The sequence below is a fragment of the Salmo trutta genome, unplaced genomic scaffold, assembly GCF_901001165.1.
Source record: "Salmo trutta unplaced genomic scaffold, fSalTru1.1, whole genome shotgun sequence".
NCBI lineage: Eukaryota > Metazoa > Chordata > Actinopteri > Salmoniformes > Salmonidae > Salmo > Salmo trutta.
Window position 1 is genome coordinate 30,001 of NW_021822733.1, and position 12,449 is coordinate 42,449.

A 12,449-nucleotide genomic window follows, 5' to 3' on the forward strand; every position below is an offset into this window, starting at 1 on the left:
GACTAGTTAGGAGGTAACACATGGTGTGTTGGAGAAAGGGTGTGAGGAGTGTACTAGACTAGAGGGAGTAACACCCTATTCCCTATATAGTACACTACTATAGACCAGAGCCCTATTCCCTATATAGTGCACTACTATAGACCAGAGCCCTATTCCCTATATAGTGCACTACTATAGACCAGAGCCCTATTCCCTATATAGTGCACTACTTTAGACCAGAGCCCTATTCCCTATATAGTGCACTACTATAGACCAGAGCCCTATTCCCTATATAGTGCACTACTATAGACCAGGGCCCTACAGAACCCTATTCCCTATATAGTGCACTACTTTAGACCAGAACCCTACAGAACCCTATTCCCTATATAGTGCACTACTTTAGACCAGAGCCCTATAGAACCCTATTCCCTATATAGTGCACTACTTTAGACCAGGGCCCTATAGAACCCTATTCCCTATATAGTGCACTACTTTAGACCAGGGCCCTATAGAACCCTATTCCCTATATAGTGCACTACTTTAGACCAGGGCCCTATAGAACCCTATTCCCTATATAGTGCACTACTTTAGACCAGGGCCCTATAGAACCCTATTCCCTATATAGTGCACTACTTTAGACCAGGGCCCTATAGAACCCTATTCCCTATATAGTGCACTACTTTAGACCAGGGGCCTATAGAACCCTATTCCCTATATAGTGCACTACTTTAGACCAGGGCCCTATAGAACCCTATTCCCTATATAGTACACTACTTTAGACCAGGGCCCTATAGAACCCTATTCCCTATATAGTGGACTACTATAGACCAGAGCCCTATAGAACCCTATTCCCTATATAGTACACTACTTTAGACCAGGGCCCTATAGAACCCTATTCCCTATATAGTGCACTACTTTAGACCAGGGCCCTATAGAGCCCTATTCCCTATATAGTGCACTACTTTAGACCAGAGGGTGCCATTTAGGTTGTAAAACTCCCATAAACCACTCTGTCTGCATGTTTATTGACTGTCATTTAGACGAGGAATGTTTATGTAATGTGGATTGATTGACAGATCTGGGATCAGAAGAGGGCAGTGATGTGGACTTTGGTGTCCTGCAGCAGTTCTATGGCTGCAGTAACCTCTGTTTCCTGATGTTCTGTTTACACAGCAAAACCCAATGAGCCCTCCTCAGTCTAAACAGGAAGGAGCCCTCCTCAGTCTAACAGGAAGGAGCCCTCCTCAGTCTTACGGGAAGGGGCCCTCCTCGGTCTAACAGGAAGGGGCCCTCCTCAGTCTAAACAGGAAGGAGCCCTCCTCAGTCTAACGGGAAGGAGCCCTCCTCAGTCTAACGGGAAGGAGCCCTCCTCAGTCTAACAGGAAGGAGCCCTCCTCAGTCTAACAGGAAGGAGCCCTCCTCAGTCTAACAGGAAGGAGCCCTCCTCAGTCTAACAGGAGCAGGACTTTGCATATGAAAGCATCTGTGTGGAGTTTCTGAAGACTTTCTGATTTCTCTATAAAGCCTTTCTAACTTGCTGTTTGTTTGAAGTGGAGGCTGGTGGAGGGAGAAAGTATCTATTTTTCTTTAACCAGGAAAATACCATTTCAGGGTAATGACCCTCTTTAGCTAGCGGGGGTCAAGAGGTCAACATTCAGAGGGAAGGCTGCAATGGATGTATGGAAAGATATCAGATACATCCAGCAACAAACTAATGCTCTCTCTTTCTGTCTCTCTCTCCCTCTCTCCCTCCCTCTCCCTGTCTCTCTCCCTGTCTCTCCCTCCCTCTCTCCCTGTCTCTCCCTCCCTCTCTCTGTCTCTCTCCGTCTCTCTCCCTGTCTCTCTCCGTCTCTCTCCCTGTCTCTCTCCGTCTCTGTCTCTCCCTCCCTCTCTCCCTGTCTCTCTCTCTCTCTCTCCCTGTCTCTCTCTCCCTCTGTCTCTCTCTCCCTCTCTGTCTCTCTCCGTCTCTCTCCCTGTCTCTCTCCTTCTCTGTCTCTCCGTCTCTGTCTCTCCCTCTCTCCCTGTCTCTCTCTCTCTCTCCCTGTCTCTCTCTCTCTCCGTCTCTGTCTCTCTCTCTCCCTGTCTGTGTCTCTGTCTCTCTCTACCTAGACATCATTCACCCTGTCCTGGGCCTGCTACCTCTTGGCCCGTCACCCTGAGGTCCAGCAGGAGATCTACGAGGAGGTGAAGAGGACTCTGGGACACGGGACCATCCCCACCGCTGATGACGTCCCCCGTCTACCCCTCATCAGAGGACTGGTGAAGGAGACACTAAGGTACACCAACACACACACACGCACACACACGCACACACACACACACACACACACACACACACACACACACACACACACACACACACACACACACTCTTTAAGAAAAGTCATGTAGAGAAACTAGTTGAATAAAAGTCTTCTGTCTCTCAAAATTCAATTCAAAGGGATTTATTTGCGTGGAAACATACGTTTACGTTGCCAAAGCAAGTGAAGTAGATAATAAATTAAATAAACGAATTGAAATAAACAATACAAAATGAACAGTGAACATTACACTCACAAAGGTTCCAAAATAATAAAGACATTAAATGTCTTAATATGTGCAAATAGTTACTCTCTCTCTCTCTCTACCTCTCTCCTCCTCTCTCTCTACCTCTCACTCTGTCTCTCTCTCTCTCTCTCTGTCTCTCTCTCTCTCTCTCTCTCTCTGTCTCTCTCTCTCTCTCTCCTTCATTACCTCTCTCTCTCTCTCTCTCTCTCTTTCTTTCTCTCTCTGTCTCTGTCTCTCTCTCTCTACCTCTCTCCTCTCTCTCTCTTTCTTTCTCTCTTTCTGTCTCTCTCTCTCTCTTCCCCCGTCTCTCTCTCTTCCCCTCCCCCTCTCTCTCTCTCTCTCTCTCTCCCTCTCTCTCTCTACCTCTATTCTCTCTATATATATACCTCTTCCCCGTCTCTCTTTCGCCCCTCCCCTCTCCCCCCCCCCTCTATACCTCTTTCTGTCTCTCCCTTTCTTCTCTCCCAGAATGTTTCCTGTTCTGCCGGGTAATGGGCGTGTTACCCAGGATGACTTGGTGGTTGGTGGTTACTCCATCCCCAAAGGGGTAAGAGTCTGTCGATATCCCACCCAGGGTAATGTTGACTGTGTATATATCACACACACACACATTTACATTTAAGTCATTTAGCAGACGCTCTTATCCAGAGCCACTTACAAATTGGTGCATTCACCTTATGCTATCCAGTGGAACAACCACTTTACAATAGTGCATCTATATCTTTTAAGGGGGGGGGGTTAGAAGGATTACTTTATCCTATCCCAGGTATTCCTTAAAGAGGTGGGGTTTCAGGTGTCTCCGGAAGGTGGTGATTGACTCCGCTGTCCTGGCGTCGTGAGGGAGCTTGTTCCACCATAGGGGTGCCAGAGCAGCGAACAGTTTTGACTGGGCTGAGCGGGAACTGTGCTTCCTCAGAGGTAGGGAGGCGAGCAGGCCAGAGGTGGATGAACGCAGTGCCCTTGTTTGGGTGTAGGGCCTGATCAGAGCCTGAAGGTACGGAGGTGCCGTTCCCCTCACAGCTCCGTAGGCAAGCACCATGGTCTTGTAGCGGATGCGAGCTTCAACTGGAAGCCAGTGGAGAGAGCGGAGGAGCGGGGTGACGTGAGAGAACTTGGGAAGGTTGAACACCAGACGGGCTGCGGCATTCTGGATGAGTTGTAGGGGTTTGATGGCACAGGCAGGGAGCCCAGCCAACAGCGAGTTGCAGTAATCCAGACGGGAGATGACAAGTGCCTGGATTAGGACCTGCGCCGCTTCCTGTGTGAGGCAGGGTCGTACTCTGCGAATGTTGTAGAGCATGAACCTACAGGATCGGGTCACCGTCTTGATGTTAGTGGAGAACGACAGGGTGTTGTCCAGGGTCACGCCGAGGCTCTTAGCACTCTGGGAGGAGGACACAAGGGAGTTGTCAACCGTGATGGCGAGATCATGGAACGGGCAGTCCTTCCCCGGGAGGAAGAGCAGCTCCGTCTTGCCGAGGTTCAGCTTGAGGTGGTGATCCGTCATCCACACTGATATGTCTGCCAGACATGCAGAGATGCGATTCGCCGCCTGGTTATCAGAAGGGGGAAAGGAGAAGATTAATTGTGTGTCGTCTGCATAGCAATGATAGGAGAGACCATGTGAGGATATGACAGAGCCAAGTGACTTGGTGTATAGCCCTGGGGGACACCAGTGGTGAGAGCGCGTGGTGCGGAGACAGATTCTCGCCACGCCACCTGGTAGGAGCGACCTGTCAGGTAGGACGCAATCCAAGCATGCTCCCGCGCCGGAGATGCCCAACTCGGAGAGGGTGGAGAGGAGGATCTGATGGTTCACAGTATCAAAGGCAGCAGATAGGTCTAGAAGGATGAGAGCAGAGGAGAGAGAGTTAGATTTAGCAGTGCGGAGAGCCTCCGTGACACAGAGAAGAGCAGTCTCAGTTGAATGCCCAGTCTTGAAACCTGACTGATTAGGATCAAGAAGGTCGTTCTGAGAGAGATAGCAGGAGAGCTGGCCAAGGACGGCACGTTCAAGAGTTTTGGAGAGAAAAGAAAGAAGGGATACTGGTCTGTAGTTGTTGACATCGGAGGGATCGAGTGTAGGTTTTTTCAGAAGGGGTGCAACTCTCGCTCTCTTGAAGACGGAAGGGACGTAGCCAGCGATCAAGGATGAGTTGATGAGCGAGGTGAGGTAGGGGAGAAGGTCTCCGGAAATGGTCTGGAGAAGAGAGGAGGGGATAGGGTCAAGTGGGCAGGTTGTTGGGCGGCCGGCCGTCACAAGACGCGAGATTTCATCTGGAGAGAGAGGGGAGAAAGAGGTCAAAGCACAGGGTAGGGCAGTGTGAGCAGGACCAGCGGTGTCGTTTGACTTAGCAAACAAGGATCGGATATCGTCAACCTTCTTTTCAAAATGGTTGACGAAGTCATCCGCAGAGAGGGAGGGGGGGGAGGAGGATTCAGGAGGGAGGAGAAGGTAGCAAAGTGCTTCCTAGGGTTAGAGGCAGATGCTTGGAATTTAGAGTGGTAGAAAGTGGCTTTAGCAGCAGAGACAGAAGAGGAGAATGTAGAGAGGAGGGAGTGAAAGGATGCCAGGTCCGCAGGGAGGCGAGTTTTCCTCCATTTCCGCTCGGCTGCCCGGAGCCCTGTTCTGTGAGCTCGCAGTGAGTCGTCGAGCCACGGAGCAGGAGGGGAGGACCGAGCCGGCCTGGAGGATAGGGGACAGAGAAAATCAAAGGATGCAGAAAGGGAGGAGAGGAGGGTTGAGGAGCAGAATCAGGAGATAGGTTGGAGAAGGTTTGAGCAGAGGGAAGAGATGATAGGATGGAAGAGGAGAGAGTAGCGGGAGAGAGAGAGCGAAGGTTGGGACGGTGCAATACCATCTGAGTAGGGGCAGAGTGAGAAGTGTTGGATGAGAGCGAGAGGGAAAAGGATACAAGGTAGTGGTCGGAGACTTGGAGGGGAGTTGCAATGAGATTAGTGGAAGAACAGCATCTAGTAAAGATGAGGTCAAGCGTATTGCCTGCCTTGTGAGTAGGGGGGGAAGGTGAGAGGGTGAGGTCAAAAGAGGAGAGGAGTGGAAAGAAGGAGGCAGAGAGGAATGAGTCAAAGGTAGACGTGGGGAGGTTAAAGTCACCCAGAACTGTGAGAGGTGAGCCATCCTCAGGAAAGGAACTTATCAAGGCGTCAAGCTCATTGATGAACTCTCCAAGGGAACCTGGAGGGCGATAAATGATAAGGATGTTAAGCTTGAAAGGGCTGGTAACTGTGACAGCATGGAATTCAAATGAGGAGATAGACAGATGGGTCAGGGGAGAAAGAGAGAATGTCAACTTGGGAGAGATGAGGATTCCAGTGCCACCACCCCGCTGGCTCGATGCTCTAGGGGTATGCGAGAACACGTAGGCAGACGAGGAGAGAGCAGTAGGAGTAGCAGTGTTATCTGTGGTAATCCATGTTTCCGTCAGCGCCAGGAAGTCTAGGGACTGGAGGGTAGCATAGGCTGAGATGAACTCAGCCTTCTTGGCCGCAGACCGGCAGTTCCAGAGGCTGCCGGAGACCTGGAACTCCACGTGGGTCGTGCGCGCTGGGACCACCAGGTTAGAGTGGCAGCGGCCACGCGGTGTGAAGCGTTTGTATGGCCTGTGCAGAGGGGAGAGAACAGGGATGGCCAGACACATAGTTGACAAGCTACAGAAGAGGCTACGCTAATGCAAAGGAGATTGGAATGACAAGTGGACTACACGTCTCGAATGTTCAGAAAGTTAAGCTTACGTTGCAAAAATCTTATTGACTAAAATGACGAAAATGATACAGTACTGCTGGCTGGCGGAGGAGGCTAGCTAGCAGTGGCTGCGTTGTTGACTTTGTTAGAACGTGTAGCTGGCTAGGTAGCCTCGATAGTTTCAGTACTACACCTTGTCATGATACAAAAGCAACTTTGTAGCTAGCTAACATAACACTAATCAAGACGTTCCTTTGTAATGTATTTAGTTTCTACAGTGCTGCTCGTCGGTAATAGTTGGCTACTTTTGGAAAAAAAGCGTCGCGGGGGACGGAAATAGCTGGCTAGCTAACCTCGATAATTACTAAACTACACAATTATCAAGCTATGACAAAGACAACTATGTAGCTAGCTAGCTAACACTGCACTAGTCAAATCGTTCCGTTGTAATGTATTAGTTTCTACAGCGCTGCTAGTCGGTAACGGTTGGCTAGCTAGCAGTGGGTTAGATGACTAGGTGTGTTGACTAAGTCTGGAGTCTGGACAAGGCGTCGCGTCGCGGCTGGCTAGCTAACCTCGATAATTACTCTAAACTACACAATTATCTTAGATACAAAGACAGCAAAGACAACTATGTAGCTAGCTAACTAACACTAACGCTAAACTAATCAAGTTGTTCCGTTGTAATGTAATAGTTTCTACAGTGCTGCTAGTCGGTAGAAGTTAGCTAGTTGGCTAGCTAGCAGTGTTGACTACGTTAGGACGAAAATAGCTAACCTCGATAATACTCTAAATACTCTAAACTACACAATTATCTTTGATACAAAGACGGCTATGTAGCTAGCTAAGAAAAATTGCTCAGATCAAACAAATCAAACTGTTGTAATGTAATAAAGTGTAATATTACCTGTGGAGCGAAGCAAAGTGCGACTGCTCGCTCCAAACCGGAAGTGTTTGGAGCGAGTTTCCTGTCCCCTGTTTCCTGTCCTCCTCCTCCTCAGACCCAGACTCTCTTTTATCCTCCCTGTTTCCTGTCCTCCTCCTCCTCCTCAGACCCAGACTCTCTTTTATCCTCCCTGTTTCCTGTCCTCCTCCTCAGACCCAGACTCTCTTTTATCCTCCCTGTTTCCTGTCCTCCTCCTCCTCAGACCCAGTCTCTCTTCATATCCTCCCTGTTTCCTGTCCTCCTCCTCCTCAGACCCAGACTCTCTTTTATCCTCCCTGTTTCCTGTCCTCCTCCTCCTCAGACCCAGTCTCTCTTCATATCCTCCCTGTTTCCTGTCCTCCTGCTCCTCTTCAGACCCAGACTCTCTTTTATCCTCCCTGTTTCCTGTCCTCCTCCTCCTCAGACCCAGACTCTCTTTTATCCTCCCTGTTTCCTGTCCTCCTCCTCCTCAGACCCAGACTCTCTTCATATCCTCCCTGTTTCCTGTCCTCCTCCTCAGACCCAGACTGTCTTCATATCCTTCCTGTTTCCTGTCCTCCTGCTCCTCTTCAGACCCAGTCTCTCTTCATATCCTCCCTGTTTCCTGTCCTCCTCCTCCTCAGACCCAGACTGTCTTCATATCCTTCCTGTTTCCTGTCCTCCTCCTCCTCAGACCCAGACTGTCTTCATATCCTTCCTGTTTCCTGTCCTCCTCCTCCTCAGACCCAGACTGTCTTCATATCCTTCCTGTTTCCTGTCCTCCTCCTCCTCAGACCCAGTTGGCTCTATGTCACTACTCTACCTCCATGGACGAGGAGAATTTCCCCGGAGCTGAGGACTTCCGTCCAGACCGCTGGATCAGGAAGGAGGCGACGGACCGGGTGGATAACTTCGGCTCCATCCCGTTCGGCTACGGCATCAGGAGCTGCATCGGCAGGAGGATCGCTGAACTGGAGATGCACCTGGCTCTTACACGGGTGGGGGAGCCTCACACACACACACACACACACACACACACACACACACACACACACACACACACACACACACACACACACACACACACACACACACACACACACCACATATACACACACACCACATATACACACACCACACCACACCACACCACACACACACCACATATATACACACACACACACACACACACACACCACACTCATATCACACACACACACACACACCACATAAACACACACACACCACACCACACACACCACACCACACACACACACCACACCACACACACACACACACACCACACACACACACACACACACACCACACCACACACACACCACATAAACACACACACACCACACCACACACACCACACCACACACACACACCCACACACACACACCACACTCATATCACACACACACCACACACACCACACACACACACACACACACACACACACACCACATAAACACACACACACACACACACCACACACACACACACACCACATAAACACACACACACCACATAAACACACACCCACACACCACACACACACACACACACACACCACACACACACACACACACAGCATCTTGGGTAATCTTGATCCCTTCTCAAGTAGACAGTAGATTTTCTAATCTGTTTCTGTAACAGCGTTTCTCTGTCATTCCCAAAGTGAAGGCCTCGGTATGACTTAGTCTTCTTTCCACCATGGTGAACTACATAGGGAATAGGGTACCATTTGGGACTTATTGTTAGGTCACCAGCTGATCCTGAGGTTCATACCTGTTGTGTTTATCTCGTCTCCTCCCATCCTGAGGTTCATACCTGTTGTGTTTTATCTCGTCTCCTCCCATCCTGAGGTTCATACCTGTTGTGTTTTATCTCGTCTCCTCCCATCCTGAGGTTCATACCTGTTGTGTTTTATCTCGTCTCCTCCCATCCTGAGGTTCATACCTGTTGTGTTTATCTCGTCTCCTCCCATCCTGAGGTTCATACCTGTTGTGTTTATCTCGTCTCCTCCCATCCTGAGGTTCATACCTGTTGTGTTTATCTCGTCTCCTCCCAGCTCATCCAGAGGTTCCAGATTGGGCTGTGTCCCGTCACAGAAGAAATCAAAGCCAAAACCCACGGCCTCCTCTGTCCTGCTGCGCCCATCAACCTGCAGTTTGCTGACAGACAACCCTAGACCACAACCCACGGCCTCCTCTGTCCTGCTGCGTCCATCAACCTGCAGTTTGCTGACAGACAACCCTAGACCACAACCCACGGCCTCCTCTGTCCTGCTGCGCCCATCAACCTGCAGTTTGCTGACAGACAACCCTAGACCACAACCCACGGCCTCCTCTGTCCTGCTGCGTCCATCAACCTGCAGTTTGCTGACAGACAACCCTAGACCAAAACTCACGGCCTCCTCTGTCCTGCTGCGTCCATCAACCTGCAGTTTGCTGACAGACAACCCTAGACCACAACCCACGGCCTCCTCTGTCCTGCTGCGCCCATCAACCTGCAGTTTGCTGACAGACAACCCTAGACCACAACCCACGGCCTCCTCTGTCCTGCTGCGCCCATCAACCTGCAGTTTGCTGACAGACAACCCTAGACCACAACCCACGGCTTCCTCTGTCCTGCTGCGTCCATCAACCTGCAGTTTGCTGACAGACAACCCTAGACCACAACCCACGGCTTCCTCTGTCCTGCTACGTCCATCAACCTGCAGTTTGCTGACAGACAACCCTAGACCAAAACCCACGACTTCCTCTGTCCTGCTGCGCCCATCAACCTGCAGTTTGCTGACAGACAACCCTAGACAGATACACTGTTTAACTCCTTTCTGTAAAAGGCCTCCTGGACACATCCAGAAGATCTTATCTCTATAATGTGGAGGTAAATGGGGGAATAACTGACAGACCATCATAAGGCAGGTTTATAGCCTGTCCAGCCACGTCTGTAGGGGAATAACTGACAGACCATAAGGCAGGTTTATAGTCCGTCCAGCCACGTCTGTAGGGGAGTAACTGACAAGACAACCATAAGGCAGGTTTATAGTCCGTCCAGCCACGTCTGTAGGGGAATAACTGACAGACCATAAGGCAGGTTTATAGTCCGTCCGGCCACGTCTGTAGGGGAGTAACTGACAAGACAACCATAAGGCAGGTTTATAGTCCGTCCAGCCACGTCTGTAGGGGAGTAACTGACAGACCATCATAAGGCAGGTTTATAGTCCGTCCGGCCACGTCTGTAGGGGAGTAACTGACAGACCATAAGGCAGGTTTATAGTCCGTCCAGCCACGTCTGTAGGGGAGTAACTGACAGACCATAAGGCAGGTTTATAGTCCGTCCGGCCACGTCTGTAGGGGAGTAACTGACAGACCACCATAAGGCAGGTTTATAGTCCGTCCGGCCACGTCTGTAGGGGAGTAACTGACAGACCATAAGGCAGGTTTATAGTCCGTCCGGCCACGTCTGTAGGGGAGTAACTGACAGACCATAAGGCAGGTTTATAGTCCGTCCGGCCACGTCTGTAGGGGAGTAACTGACAGACCATAAGGCAGGTTTATAGTCCGTCCAGCCACGTCTGTAGGGGAGTAACTGACAGACCATAAGGCAGGTTTATAGTCCGTCCGGCCACGTCTGTAGACCATTAGAAGGCGACAAGTGTCTTTTGGCTAAATCAACATTACATTTTTGTTTCTTCTTTTTTTACTCAGGCCGATTTATTCTGTAGACCGTCGGTTTCCTTGTCACAGAGACAAAGAAACAATTTAAAACTTTGACTTTGTCACAGCTTAAAGAAGTTCACAATCTCAGACAGAATTCAGTTTTTATTTGGTCAGTTATTTTGAAGCGGGGGGGGGGGGGGGGGTTTTATGTCATACACCCTTATAGTTTCAGAAAGGGAGGATAATGGCAGCCATTTTGGTAAAGGAGGACCCAAAACCAGTTGAATTGGGGCTCATTGGCAGAACAGGCAAAGGTGATGCGGTTTCTGCTTTTTACACTTAGGCATGTGATGTATCATAAGTTGTTTTTAATAGAATTATTGCCACTTACACTTTCTACATGTTTTATACCGTTCTATACCCAGATGCTATTGTTCTGTGTAAACAGCCTCTAAGATACAGTATGTATACAGACCATAAATGTCAGCTTTTTTATATATATATACACATATAATCAATATCAATACTTGTTTCATTTACAACTTGTCTAAGTCCTGTCATCAACTGTCATCAGGACTGTGTCTGGCTGTGGATTGGCTGCATTGTTTGAATGGAATGTTGTCATATTGGCAGTTAATTAAAAATAAATCCAGGAACTGTTCCTCTAAAACTGGCTGGCTAGCTAGCTAGCTAGCTAGCTAGCTAACAAACAAACTGTGCAGTTATATCTACAAATGCATTGCTTTACAGACTATATTTCATTTATTTGATTAAAATGTTCCTTTTACGAAGATGGATGATTTTTTTTAAAGTTGTTATGACTAATTAAAGTTGGTTATAAGAGTCAAAAGCGTTGTCAGATATGTGCTGGTCATTTTGAAATGGCTAACAAGCTAGCAACTAACCAAAACCATTGTTTAGAATGGTGCTTTTAGGTGCCTTTGCTTGTTAGATTGACATTATCCTAAATACATTTTTTTTAATGGATGGCATTACAATACACTGGGAGATAAACATGGCATTATAATACACTGGGAGATAAACAAGGCATTATAATACACTGGGAGATAAACAAGGCATTATAATACACTGGGAGATAAACAAGGCATTACAATACACTGGGAGATAAACAAGGCATTATAATACACTGGGAGATAAACATGGCATTATAATACACTGGGAGATAAACATGGCATTATAATACACTGGGAGATAAACATGGCATTACAATACACTGGGAGATAAACATGGCATTGCAATACACTGGGAGATAAACATGGCATTGCAATACACTGGGAGATAAACATGGCATTGCAATACACTGGGAGATAAACATGGCATTGCAATACACTGGGACATAAACATGGCATTGCAATACACTGGGAGATAAACATGGCATTGCAATACACTGGGAGATAAACATGGCATTACAATACACTGGGAGATAAACATGGCATTGTAATACACTGGGAGATAAACATGGCATTATAATACACTGGGAGATAAACATGGCATTGTAATACACTGGGAGATAAACAAGGCATTATAATACACTGGGAGATAACATGGCATTATAATACACTGGGAGATAAACATGGCATTACAATACACTGGGAGATAAACAAGGCATTACAATACCCTGGGA

General features: G+C 48.5%; 1 protein-coding gene across 2 annotated transcripts in view; it reads left to right on the forward strand.

Annotated features, from left to right (window-relative positions):
* Positions 1-11,654, forward strand: part of cyp27c1 (cytochrome P450, family 27, subfamily C, polypeptide 1) — a 31,337-nt gene extending 19,683 nt beyond the window's left edge. The window contains exons 6-10 of one of the 2 annotated variants that reach the window (XR_003874190.1): positions 2,089-2,255; positions 2,995-3,073; positions 7,928-8,131; positions 9,211-10,528; positions 10,585-11,654. Coding sequence is in view for 1 of the 2 variants with exons in the window: in XM_029745085.1 (XP_029600945.1) it covers positions 2,089-2,255; positions 2,995-3,073; positions 7,928-8,131; positions 9,211-9,330 (570 nt within the window). In the remaining variant the exon portion in view is untranslated. Of the gene's footprint in view, positions 1-2,088; positions 2,256-2,994; positions 3,074-7,927; positions 8,132-9,210 lie in introns of both variants that reach the window. The other variant, XM_029745085.1, reaches the window with a different exon arrangement.
* The last annotated feature ends 795 nt before the right edge of the window (positions 11,655-12,449 follow it).